Genomic DNA, 13293 nt, shown 5'->3' with positions numbered 1-13293 from the left:
GTTGGTTTACTGATAAATGATAAATTTCGAATAAATTAAAGAATATTATTCCTTTGATCATTTTTTCTTTCTTGCAATAACTTTGGTAACAAAGCTGAATGGTTGGTTTTGACAAATGCAGTTAACATTACAATTTTTGTAAAAAAAAATAAAATAAAAAAATTTATAAATAAAAATTAGAAAGTAATTAGAATGAAATTTTTTCTTGTTTACCCAACATTGTGTGGATCCAAATGATGTTACTTCTTGAGTATCATAACTTTTATTACATTTTCCGTAAAGGGGGGAAATCATAGAAGGTTGCACAGTTTGTAATTAAAATGTCAATAATACAGTTTCTATTACTGGCCAAATCATTTGGTCAAGAAAATGACAAACATTTTTTCATAGTAGATTATTTATTTTTATTTTGAGGACATAATCCATTTAAAAAATTGAGGAAGTGCTCAGTAACTACTTTGTTCATCTTAACATTTCATCAACTTACTTGTTCAACACCACAAAAACAAAGACGGCAAGGCATGCTGATATGACATAAGGCAACTTGAGTTCTGTATAGGCAATATACAATCTGTTAGATACAATCCTGAGATCTATTATATCAAATACATTATCATGTACAAAAGAAGCTAAACCAAACGATTAGCTCTTGGCATGGAAGTCCTAGGTTTACAGGTTCACTGTTTGAATCTCCCAAAAAGTTCTCTTGAGATGATGAGCCTTTGGATTTGAGCAGTCCCTTCATAAATCTGTGGATTCAGACAATAAGCCATTAATCAAATTTAGCATCTTTACAAATGACCAAATTAATAAAGGTCTCCAATCCTTACCTGGTAAATCTTAGCGTCTCTCATCAGCTTCTCCACAGGATATTCACTATTGAAACCGTTCCCACCAAAGATCTGGACAGCATCAGTGGCACACTGGTTTGCAATGTCTCCGGCAAAGGCCTTGGCAATCGAAGCATAGTAGGTGTTCCTGCGGCCCTCATCCACTTCCCAAGCTGCTCTCTGATAGGCCATCCTGGCAAGCTCCACTTTCATGGCCATTTCAGCCAGAAGGAATGACACTGCCTGGTGCTGGGGGTCGGAAAACAGACACAGCTTATTCACTATTTATACTGTAGAATTAAGGAGACTTATTTTAGAATGTACTGTATTAACTTCATAGTATCAGTTTAGGTTGTCAAACATGTCTACTGAAACAGACACCTACCTCTGCAATAAACTTGCCAAAAGTCTTTCTTTCCAAAGCGTACTTTGTGGCCTCTTCCAGTGCTCTCTGTGCAAGTCCTGTTGCACCGGCAGCCACCTGAAAAGCATCAAGATATGGTTGAGATGACATTATGAATTAGCCAACTGCAATTTGTTAGCAGTAATAACTGCAAAAAGACACTTACTGGTGGTCTGGTCTTGTCAAATGCACCCATGGCAATCTTGAAGCCGGCTCCTTCTCCAATCAAAACATTCTCTTTTGGGATTCTTACATCCTCAAATGTGATGCCCCTGGTGTCTGAGCATCTCTGGCCCATGTTCAGTTCCTGTTGAACAGGAGAATGTAGACTTAAGCAGTGCAGAATCTCATAGTGGTATTAATATAGTGTTTAAGTATCATCTGAGTGCATCAGACTGCAGTTTTTACCTTTCTGCCAGGCTGGACTCCTGGGGTATCAGCTTCAACAATAAAGCCTGTGAAAGCCTTGCTAGCAGGACATTTTGGATCGGAATCTGTGCGGGCCAGCAGGAAGTACCTTCAAATGCAAACCAATAGGTTTATAATTGCCCCAAAAACAATTATAAATAAGAAGCAGTTCACCTACCAGTTTGCTTTTCCTCCATTGGTGATCCACATTTTCTGACCGTTGACCACATACTCGTCTCCTTTCTTCACAGCCCGGGTCTTTATCCCAGCCACATCAGAGCCTGCTCCCGGCTCGGTCACACAGTACGCCTGCAAAAATGAGTCTATGTACTTACTATTGCTAAAGGAACGCTTCATAAATCATAAATATTGATGATTAGAAAAATTATGACACACTTACACACATTAGTGGTTCTTCCGTCATTCTGCCCAAATATTTCTTCTTCTGGGCATCATTACCAGCAATAATGACTGGCATTTGCTGCATGGGAAAAACACACACACAAAAAAAATATAACTTACTACAACAAGTTCTGGCATTTTAAAATAGCTGTTAATTTCCCAGGGAAAAAAAAACTCTGTGACCAAGAAACAGCTGTTCATAATTTAATGTGCTATGAGTCATATGCACAAATGACCATTTAATATAATTATTAAATTAATCACACTTGAGGTCATAAAACTCTACTTACTCCCAGAGAGTTTGCCTCAATGGCTGTCTGTACACCAGTGCAGCCAAAGGCCAGCTCCTCTGTGATGAGACAGGCATCAAATATGCCCAGACCCATTCCACCTGGAACACATTGCAATATCCAACATGGTCAGAATTAAAGAAATAGTTGTCCTCATGTTGATCCAAACTCCTATGACTTACTTTCCTCCATGGAACAAAAAAAAAAAAATATATATATATATATATATATATATATATATATATATATATATTTTTAAGAATATCTTGAGTCCTTCACTTTTATGTAAAGAAAAGGAAGCCTGAAGCTGTCAAGCTTACATACGTACATATGTACAGCAGGTACATACTTTTATGGTACATAAAAAGTACCATAAAAGCAGGGGTTTTAAATCTTTTAGATGCCACAGACCCCCAAATATGCTAACCCTTAAGCAAGGGACTGCCATGCAAAGATTTAAAAGGCAATTAAATAATTAGTTCACGTCAGAATTCAGATTTCCTGATAATTTATTCACCCCCATGTCATCCAAGATGTTTATATATTTCTTTCTTTAGTCGAAATCCTAGCCGAGGAATTAGGGTCTTGTCTAGATAAGACCCTTATTCCTCTGCTGGGATTGTGTAGAGCCCATTGAAGCTGCATTGAAACTGCAATTTGGACCTTTAACCCTTTGTAGTAACCCTTTGAAGTCCACTATATGGAGAAAAATTCTGGAATGTTTTCCTCAAAAACCTTAATTTCTTTTCGACTGAGGAAAGAAAGACATGAACATCTTGGATGACATGGGGGTGAGTAAATTATTGAACTAATCCTTTAAGGCATCTATATAGTTTCTTGAATAAAGACTGAATTTGTACTGTACACTCCCTTGCGGCACCGCACCCCGCTTTGAAAACCCCTGCCATAAAAGTATCATAAAAGGTTTCCACATGACTTTTGCACTGCATTTCAGCTAATTTCATCTTAAACTTCAACATTGCCAGGATGTTCTTTACCCAAAGCTTCAGACATATGGCTTACTTTTATGATGCTTTTATGGTATAATTGTAGAGAAACAAGCAATCAGTAGGTTATTGTAATGTCTTCTTTTATGTTTAATGGAAAAATGAAAGTCATACAGGTTTGCACTTGGAGGTGAGCAAATGACAGAATGATCATTTTGGGCATCAGTCTTTAGGTCTAGGCTAGGACCTTAAAGTACCTACCACAGTCCTCTGGAATATGTCCATTCATAAGACCCAGCTCCCATGCTCTCTTAATGAGAGGAAATGGATACTGCCAGGAGGAAATCAACGATTACAATTTTTGCAAATCAAAAATATGTAATATGGCGGACCAGTAGATTTAAATAACTTACTTCACCACTTCTGTCATATGATGCAGCAGCTGGGACAATCTCCTCTCGTGCAAACTTTCTTGCCAACTCCTGGAACTCTTTCTGCTGGTCAGTAAATTCTGTTAAATTTGAGGAATAGTGTGTTGGGGTGGTGTAATGGTGCCTTGGGATTTATGAAAACATGGTGAGCAGAAGTAACATTATAATCAGAGGACGATCACACATACCAAAGCTGAAGCCTCCATGAGCTCCCTTCAAGGTAGCAGTCGCTGCTTTGGCACTAGTTTGAGGACCAGAACTCTGAAACCTGAGTCCAGTCCGAACACCCGCCCTCAAAACCTGTTGGACAATAATTATACAAGTCAACGACTCAAATAATCCACAAACTAACCAATACACAATATTATTACATTTAATCACTATCTTAATTTAATAATATCAAATCAAATCACTATAATTTTAATATAGAATGAGTTTGGCTAGAGTATGTTACTGTATATTTGCAGTACAGTATGGCAAGATGAGGTTAACCTGCCAAGCACTTTGATTATAGATAGGGTTAATTAATCAATAAACTTATCACATTTGTGCAAACTTCATGATCCCAGATGTAATGATATTATATCTAAATGCGTAGACTAGGAATTCAGCTAATCGAACTGCCTAGCGCTAGGCTAGCTATCTCTGAAACTCACCAGATTTTAGATTTGAAACAAATAAAACGGCATGCATATGCAAAATAGTTGCTGTTCGCAAATATGTCAAGAGAAATGCGCATATACCTTATTAAAAAGCATCGCTATTTCTCAGCAGCAGTACTCAGATCCTTCAATGCCCTTACAATGTTCACCACCAAGAAATCTTGAAGCGCAAACCAATCAACGACCTCTGTTTCATCACGTGATTAAGCACCGTCGCTCTAGTGACTTTTGCCCTACTTTTATTATATAACCCGAACGATGATAAAATATTAGATCTGTTTATCAAGATTCCCCAAGAAATATTAATAAAATATTTTGTTAAAGAAATAACCCTTGCTTCAACCTTCTTTTCTGTATTTAATACGCCAGTGTCATCAATTAATTTATTCGTATATCCAATCTTAATAAAATTATTCCAATAATCCTACTGCTTATTTTAAAAAGTAGGATTTAAAAACGTTATGACATAAAATGAATAAGAAAAAAACTAACAAAATACTAAGAAATTCGCATTGCTTTTTCAGTTCGTCTTTTCACTCTGTGGTTATTTCCTACAATTGTCATAAGTAAAAATAATAATAATAATAATAATAATAATAATAATAATACGATATATAATATATTTTTAAAATACATTTTAACATTTGAGGGGAGTGTAACTGGCAGTCTATCCAGTAGGGGGAATGAGTAAACACATGGGCGGATCGCCCTTTAGACCGGTGAAGACACATAGCTGTCTTGACAGATGCCAGTATCCGTGAGAAAGCTTAGTTTAGCGGGAGTTAAAATGCTTAACTGTATCTAGTCTTTTGTTGTACTGTTCGTTTATTACATCGGATCTCAATAAAAGCGGACAAACAGGTAAATAAATGCAAAGCAAATGTGAGTGTAATGCTTGCTGACGCCCGAACTGCTCAGTGTTGACACATCCTCAGCTAGCTCCCCGGCTAGCGCACTCAAACTTGAGGAGATGTCTCCAGACGTCAACCCCAACACCCTCCTGGGGAGAATACGCTTTTTAAACAAGTGCATTGAATGTTTCCGAAAAAGTGAACCTCTGCCGGAGTCCCTGTGCTACGTGCCGAAAGAAGTTTGCTACAAAATCTGTAAGGATTCGTCGTCGGGCTCCGTTTCCGCGTCCTCGTCAACAGCTGGCAACTCAGGTGGCAAAAGCCTGGTGTCGGTGTGGGAGAGCCCGCATCAGGCGCCACAGAAGAAATTATGCAAGTGTAACATCGAGCCCAAGAAAGGGACATGTATACGGACAACAGGGGAGGAGTACTGCAACAGCCATGGCCTGTGGGTCAAAATAAGCAAGGTAGAACATTTTAATGTATGAGGTGTTGTCGGGAACTGGTGTCAGACGCTATTCTGATTGATCTGCTGTATCATTATTGATATCAGTATACACGGGACTTCCTGGTTCATGACGTCACTGCATGTAATGTGTTTGTGTGGCACCCGGAATCTTCCACTCTTCAGCTCAATGGACATTCAAATGAGAGTCAGCATGTTTTGTTTGTCACTCTGATTGTTTGAGTTCTCTGTCCATCACAGGAGCAGCTGGAGGAGTATCGTCCTGGTCTGGACATAGAGGAGGGCTGGATCCTGCTGTGTAAACACACAGAAGGTGGAGACAGACTTGTGCCGGTGGAATCTCCCGACACTATCAGCCGCCAACAGCAGCTGTTTGGCTATGACCACAAGCCTTGTAGCAGGTTTGTGGATTTTTAAATGTCCACCTTTCTATATTTCCCTGCTCCATACAATCTTACACTGTGAATCTTCAAATAGTGAGCAAAATTTTGACATTTGAAAGTCTGTGGTCTGTGTTTTTTTATTTTTTATTTGAGGAAATAAATTCTTGTATTCAGCAATTATGCATAAATTGATCGATAGTGAAGATTTCTATTTTAAAATATAGCTGTAAGCAGCGATGACGGGCCCAAGCCCTGGCACCACCGCCACCCCGGTGGCTTCAGGGCAACTGTGCACGGCGGGCAGTAGCCATTTAAAATGGGTAAAAGTAAAAGAATTATGTAAAGATATGAGACTCTTCCTGTCCTGTTTTTGTCAGTACTTTAATCGCTCGCCATGGCAACACCATTTATGCTCTTAATTATATAGATATAGATATCTTAAATAAATCTAAATATCTGACTTCCTGTTGGTCGGAGCTAATGACTGTAAATTGGAAATGTGTCCAGCTCAATGAGATCAATATATGTACCGAGTTTGGTGACTGTAGGTAAAACGAACCCCCCACTTTTGTCAAAAGGTGGCACTACATAGCTCCCTCTCCACGCCCGTTTCTAAGGCTTTGTCCATGTCTACAGGCTGATCACTCTGATGTGTGTGTCGAGTTTCATATAATTTGAAGCATGCTAGAAGCCTCAAAAACACCCAAGAATATTATTAAAGTTTGATGCGTTGCCATGGCAATAGTATTTAAGATATCAAGAATCTTTTTGCAGGTCTACATCTGCTATGTTTTGACATTATACTGATGAAGTTTGAAGTGAATTGGATAAAAATATGCTGTTCTTAGTTCTGAACTTTCTTTTCATCAAAGAATCCTGAAAAAAAAATATCATGGTTTACACAAAAATATTAAACTTTTTTTCAACATCGATAATAAGAAATGTTTCTTGAGCAGCAAATCAGCCTATTAGAATGATTTCTGAAGGGTCATGTGACACTGAAGACTAGAATAATGGCTGCTGAAAATACAGCTTTGCCATCACAGGAATAAATATTTTAAAATATATTCAAATAGAAAAAAGTTATTTTAAATTATAATAATATTTCACAATATTACTGTTTTTACTGTATTTTAGCAAATAAATGCAGCCTTGGTGAATATAAGAGACTTCTTTCAAAAACAATAAAAAATCTTATCAGCCCCAAACTTTTGAATAGTAGTATTGACTGTCAAAGTGAAATGTGTATATTAACATATAGAAGTGTTGATTGTGAATAAATGTATCCTGACGATTCAACGGATATAAATGACCAACGTTTTTCCTTGACGGCTTTGTAGGTGGGAACAGGTGGTGGATGTGGAAAACTCCTTACACATGGGTTCCAAACCCAAGGTGGCAGAGCCGGACGAGGCCGCTGTTCAAAAGCTGAGGTGAATGGATACAAAAATTGTATTATATAATTAAACAAAACTCTCTGTTGTATCATTTCCTGTTTTATGTTTGTTTTTTTTTCTGCATGTTTGCACCACGTGACTTTTATTTTGGTCTAATTAATATTTTCTAATATTAATAATAAGCAAGTTTTGTCAAAATATTATTTTCTTTCTAAGAATAATCAGATCTATGCCAAAAAAAAGTTTCTTTCTTTTATTGAGCCTTTTTTTCTTCATTATGACATCAGAAAGTTAAAAACCTGCTTATTGTAGAAGTGGTGTATTCAAGTAAAATAAAATTAAAACTAAAATAATTGTATGTACAGTATGAATTAAATGTTTTGAATAAATGAATAGATCCAGAAAAAATGAGCGTCATGTTATTGACTGTATGCAACCTCTGTCTTCCAGGTATGCCCCTCCTACGTGGGCGTTTGAATGTGATGAGGACCTCGTACACTACTTCTACGACCACATTGGGAAGGAAGATGAAAATCTTGGCAGTGTGAAGCAATGCGTGACCAGCATTGATGTGTCTTCTAGTTCGGTATGTGAGGGCTATCATTTTGTGTAATAGTGAAGGGCAGAGAGCTGTGAGTGTCAACATATTGATGTTCTAGACTAGTAAGTGAGATTTTATGTTTGAAGGAGGACCCCAGTGGTGGTGCAAGCTGCCTGACAGATGGAGACACTGAGACATACTGGGAGAGTGATGGCATGCAGGGACAGCACTGGATCCGTCTGCACATGAAGAGAGGCACTGTGGTCAAGTAAGGACAACTGATTTGCTAGTCACTCTAATTATCATGGACTTTGTTCACAATGCACTCATATCTGATTTGGTTATCAAATTTGAGGCTTTGAGACTGACTGACTGTCAGTTTGTTAAGACAGTGTTGTCAATATTCAGTGTGTCTACAGTACATTGCATGAAATCTGATCTGATCTTTCAGACTGGGGTACATTCCAAAAAATCAGATTTTTACTGGATTCAAACAATAAACATCATATTTGATCTGTTTTTGTTTGTTTATTTGTTTGTTTTGCTCTCCAGAATTCAGAAAAGGAAACCTATTTGAGTCAGAATAAAAACTCTGAACATAAAAACATAAATTATTCTATTTTCTCTTCCTTTAGCAAACTGATATTAACAGTGGACTCAACAGATGATAACTACATGCCCAAAAGAGTGACTGTATATGGTGGAGAGGGAGATAATCTCAAGAAATACAGTGATGTAACAATAGACGAGTAAGTGATTTGTTTTACTATTTAAAGCCTACCAATTTTTTATTATTATTTATTTATTTTATTTTTTTGGTGCAGTGTTTTGTTTGGAAAGTGTGCTTGAGTATTTTTTTTAAATAAATGGCACTTAGATATTTTGTTATTTAATGCAATAACATACATACATTTTAATTGTGGTTTAAAAGTCCACTTTTTGGGGCCAATGATCATTTTATATGTATAAGCTATAGTAGTAGCACTATTTTCAAGTTATAAATATGTAAATGTTATATAAGATTATGAATATTGCAACAGTATGGCTTTATTTCTCTCGTAGCAACTTAATAGGAGAGGTTTGTGTTCTGGAGGACATGACATCACATTTGCCGGTTATAGAGATCAGGATTGAGGAATGCAGAGGTAAGACATGTGCTGCCATGAAAGAGAAAGCCAGACACATGATTGTTCATCTCAATTCTTAATATTCATTTCTTGTCACTTTATTTTGCTGTAGATGAGGGAATCGATGTACGAATCAGGGGTCTAAAGATCAAATCGTCCTGTGAGCGTGACTTGGGCCTCAACGCAGACGTGTTTCAGTCTCCCAACCTAGTGCGCTACCCTAGATTGGAGGGCACACCTCCTGATGTCCTCTATCGCCGTGCTCTGGTCATTCAGAGGTAACACGCAGCAATTTGTGACTTGATAAGGCTTATGTGTGAGCTTTGGGCAACTCTCAGTATTGTTTTTTGTGTCTGTAGGTTCATCACACTCCTGGACAGTCTATTACCACATATGGTGCCTGCATGGGACTACAGCCTTGGAACATTCAACCAGATCAAAGTTAGTACTCTTGCCTGGGACAAGTATGTCTTGTTTGTATATATTTTAGAAGTTTAAACTGGCATAGCTTTAAATAGCATGCGAATAATAAACTTTTGTGATGACGAAAAACCGCAATGTCACGTGAGAGTAACCGCGATAGAGATGATAATCAAAAAAGCTGTAACTGGTGAAATGTTCAGTGTAAGTTCATGGAGACATTTTAATCATTCACAATCTCATATTGTCATATCGCACATCCAATGCCAAACTCTTTTTTTCCTCTTTCCTCAAACTTTGTGCTGCCCTGTAGAGCATAAAGCAGTTCCTGCTGTTGTCCAAGCGCCGCTCTGCCCTCATCACCCAGTGCCTGAAGGACTCTGAGACCAGTAAGCCTAACTTCATGCCCCGCCTTTACATCAACCGTCGCCTTGCCATGGAGCACCGTGACAACCCCACTCTGGACCCCACGTGTAAAAATGCTGTCTTCACTCAGGTAGTTCACATAAAACAAGTGTCAATACATGTACAAAATATACCCGTTCTGTGTTTGCATAAAACATACACTGCCGTTCAAAAGTTTAGGGCCTCTGAGGTTTTTTTAAAGATATGAATGCTGCATTGTTCAGCTAAGCACATTCATTTGATCAAAAGTAATGACATTTTTAAAATTTTAAATTTACTCACAGAAGTAAATTGCTTTTTAAAAATAAATTAAAATCGAAAACAGTTATTGTAATAATATTTTTGATCAAATAAATGCAGCCTTGGTGAGCATAAGAGACTTTTCAAAAACATTCAGCAGACCCCGGTCTTTTGAATAGTAGTGTTTAATGAATACTTTTTTTTTTTTCTTTTTTTTTTTTGTTTATGTAGGTGTATGAGGGTCTGAAGCCGTCTGACAAGTATGAAAAAACTCTGGACTACAGGTAGCTTCTCTCTCTCTCTGGTGAAATCACAGAAGTTGCTGAACTAAATAGTCAAAATGTTCCATAACATACTATTTATGATAAACTATCACTTTATTATACTTTATACACACAAATATGTGTTGTCGTCATTCTTACAGGTGGCCAGCACGATATGACCAGTGGTGGGAGTGTAAATTCATTGCAGAAGGCATCATCGATCAAGGTCATATAGTGTATATCCTCACACCCACAATAATTTATATGTCTGAAATAAAACACAGTGTCCTGACCTGAGATTTCTGTCTTGCAGGTGGTGGATTTCGAGACAGCCTGGCAGACATGTCTGAAGAGCTTTGTCCCAGCTCATCAGAGTGCTCTATGCCACTTCCGTTCTTCACTCGAACCTCTAACCAGGTAACAACCAAGTTATTTCAAGTTATTTCAAGTTATTTCATTTTTAAGCCCTGCTGTAGTCCATTGCATTGGAGTTGACTCTAATGTAACTGACAAGGTAGTTATGAACCTCTCATTATATAAAAATTAAACTGTTTTTAGGGAGCTGGAGAGGCCAGAGACTTCTATGTGCCAAATCCTTCATGCCGAGAATTCCACAAGTTTGAGTGGATTGGACAACTAATGGGCGCAGCTCTTCGTGGAAAAGACTTTCTGGTCAGTTTTGTTGTGTAACTGCAGTGATACCTTAGTATTCACTTAGAGTTGGCTTTCCTTGATTATTTGGTAGAAAATGGGATTTCATAATATTTATCCTTTAGGTTCTAGCTTTGCCAGGGCTTGTGTGGAAGCAGCTGATTGGGGAAACGGTCAGCTGGACGAAAGATTTTCCTGCAGTAGATTCAGTGCTGGTAAGAAACCCATATATCTCTCCATCAGCCTTTTCTTTGCATCTTGGTGCGACTACTTCTTAACCAACATGAAATCAGTGGAACTGATGAAACATGTTTGCTGTGATTCCTTAGGTGAAGTTATTGGAGGCTATGGAGCATATGGACAAGGACACGTTTGACTTTAAGTTCGGCCAGGAGCTTGTGTACACCACACCCCTGAGTGACGGGCGGCTGGTGGAGCTGATTCCAGGAGGAAGTGGAGTGGTGGTCCGATATGAAGATCGCATGGAGTTCATACGCCTGGTACAGAAATCGAGACTAGAAGAGAGCCGAGAACAGGTAAAAAAAAAAAAAAAAAAAAAAGTCTATTAAGGCTATTATATTTGAAATTAGTAGAAAAATAACATCCTTTTTGAGGACGTACTAAGCATGTATTTCTCGATCAGTCCTTAATCCAAGCTGTGTTCCTGCACTACAGATAGCTGCCATGCAGGCAGGACTGGTGAAAGTGGTGCCGCAAGCTGTGCTTGATCTCCTGACATGGCAGGAAGTGGAGAAGAAAGTGTGTGGAGACCCAGAGATCACAGTGGAGGCCCTTAAACGCCTCAGTGAGTCATACAGCAGCTGACACGAGCATTTAATAATTGATATTCTCTGCCTCGGCATGAATTCTTGAAGGCACTGAACCGAGAATAGTGGATGAAAATGTATTACAGCTCTGTACAGCAGTCGCTCTCAACTGGTTTTACTTCAGGACCAAAGTTATATATTGATTTTAAGTTGAGTGGCACATTACCAAAATTGTTTTGCTAGAATTTTATCTTAATTTTTGTTAATGTAATGGGAATTTTCATGTTATATTACATTACATTACTTACATTATATATATTTTTTTGTATGTACTTTCTATCAGCACGCTATGAAGACTTGGAACAAACAGATGTCAGAGTGCAGTACTTATGGGAAGCCCTGATGAACTTCACCAATGGTTAGTAAGGTTCTTTGTTGCATCTGAAACAACTGTTTCTAGTAACTTGCAAAAGGAAATACCTAAATTTCTCATGTTTTTTTTTTTTTTTTTTTTACACTTTTACCAGAGGATCGTAGTAGGTTTTTGAGGTTTGTGACTGGCAGAAGTCGTCTTCCTGCTCCAATTTACATCTTTCCAGATAAACAAGGGTAAGATGTGAAGAAAATACCAAAAGATCATGTTCATTTAGGTTGTGATCTGAATAAATATTGAACAAATTCATTTTTGTCTAGGTCTGAAACCACAGATGCACTTCCTCAATCTTCCACATGTTCCAGCACCCTTTATCTACCCAAATACCCAAGGTGTGTTAATGTAATATGGATGATGTTTTTTTTTTTTTTTTTATTATTAACTGAATGAAAAGTTTTTTGACTGCATTTTAAATGTGTTTAATCCGCAGTGCTAAAGTTTGTGAAGAGAAGCTTCGCTATGCTGCATATAACTGTGTGGCCATCGACACAGACATGAGCCCTTGGGAGGAGTGACCTGACTATGTTTACAAATTTTACACAGCGGAGTTTTGGCATAAATGAACTAGCCTTCAGCACCGTGCAAATAACCATGTCTACATTATTGCCAATTACATCTGTACAGTATAAAATAAATGTTATAAACCATACCTGTTTTGCAGTTCTTTCAAGATTATTAATTAAACTGTTTGAAATTGTGGGGAAATTGATAGGGACCACTCATGACACTTTCAATGTAGTATTTTGTATTTTCTAATTTAATACAAATAATTTCATTACAAAATATATTACCAGTACAACAATTTGAAATATTGAACTTCAAAAATGATCCAACAAAGCATATTGTGCTTCAATTGAAGTCAGAACATCTGACAGATGAGCAATGTCACATTTGATTGGTGAAATAGTGCAGAATTGAATTTCTTAGTTTTACATTTTTCAAAAGCCTTTAATATTATTTTTATATATATATATAT

At 37.5% G+C, this 13293-nt stretch overlaps 2 protein-coding genes across 3 annotated transcripts; one reads left to right on the top strand and one right to left on the bottom strand.

Annotated features, from left to right (window-relative positions):
- Positions 1–379: 379 nt before the first annotated feature.
- acadm (acyl-CoA dehydrogenase medium chain) lies at positions 380–4608 on the bottom strand. Its single transcript, XM_051883575.1, has 12 exons — positions 4455–4608; positions 3900–4011; positions 3694–3791; positions 3542–3611; positions 2334–2434; positions 2042–2122; positions 1820–1950; positions 1642–1750; positions 1400–1540; positions 1216–1311; positions 831–1079; positions 380–749 (listed from the first exon to the last, which is right to left on the bottom strand). Exons 1-12 carry the CDS (start codon positions 4467–4469, stop codon positions 678–680), a joined length of 1275 nt encoding a protein of 424 aa, XP_051739535.1. The 5' UTR covers positions 4470–4608; the 3' UTR covers positions 380–677.
- Positions 4609–5060: 452 nt separating this feature from the next.
- hectd3 (HECT domain containing 3) lies at positions 5061–12966 on the top strand. 2 transcript variants are annotated; one of them, XM_051883540.1, is made up of 21 exons: positions 5062–5691; positions 5931–6091; positions 7414–7506; positions 7921–8056; positions 8158–8279; positions 8647–8760; positions 9074–9156; positions 9251–9416; positions 9498–9579; positions 9872–10054; positions 10435–10487; positions 10628–10692; positions 10780–10883; positions 11025–11138; positions 11243–11332; positions 11447–11653; positions 11793–11922; positions 12228–12302; positions 12412–12493; positions 12578–12649; positions 12748–12966. In XM_051883540.1, exons 1-21 carry the CDS (start codon positions 5344–5346, stop codon positions 12830–12832), a joined length of 2565 nt encoding a protein of 854 aa, XP_051739500.1. In that variant the 5' UTR covers positions 5062–5343; the 3' UTR covers positions 12833–12966. The 2 variants fall into 2 exon arrangements, with proteins under 2 accessions (XP_051739511.1, XP_051739500.1); XM_051883551.1 differs by lacking the exons at positions 12228–12302; positions 12412–12493; positions 12578–12649; positions 12748–12966 and adding an exon at positions 12031–12171 and having other exon boundaries at positions 5061–5691.
- The last annotated feature ends 327 nt before the right edge of the window (positions 12967–13293 follow it).

This window comes from Ctenopharyngodon idella, chromosome 2 (genome assembly GCF_019924925.1).
Source record: "Ctenopharyngodon idella isolate HZGC_01 chromosome 2, HZGC01, whole genome shotgun sequence".
Lineage (NCBI taxonomy): Eukaryota > Metazoa > Chordata > Actinopteri > Cypriniformes > Xenocyprididae > Ctenopharyngodon > Ctenopharyngodon idella.
The sequence above is the reverse complement of the archived record's forward strand: the minus strand, read 5'-3'. Positions and strand labels throughout refer to the sequence as shown.

Bases quoted from the DNA above. Each gene is read 5' to 3' on its own strand.
- acadm (XM_051883575.1), bottom strand. The intron at 2,435-3,541 runs GTAGGTACTTTA...AATGTGTTCCAG, and splicing joins ACATATTCCAGAGGACTGTG to GTGGAATGGGTCTGGGCATA. The intron at 2,123-2,333 runs GTAAGTAGAGTT...TTTCCCATGCAG, and splicing joins TTGAGGCAAACTCTCTGGGA to CAAATGCCAGTCATTATTGC.
- hectd3 (XM_051883540.1), top strand. From the start codon at position 5,344: ATGTCTCCAGACGTCAACCCCAACACCCTCCTGGGGAGAATACGCTTT. The intron at 9,157-9,250 runs GTAAGACATGTG...ATTTTGCTGTAG, and splicing joins CAGGATTGAGGAATGCAGAG to ATGAGGGAATCGATGTACGA. The intron at 10,693-10,779 runs GTCATATAGTGT...TCTGTCTTGCAG, and splicing joins AGAAGGCATCATCGATCAAG to GTGGTGGATTTCGAGACAGC.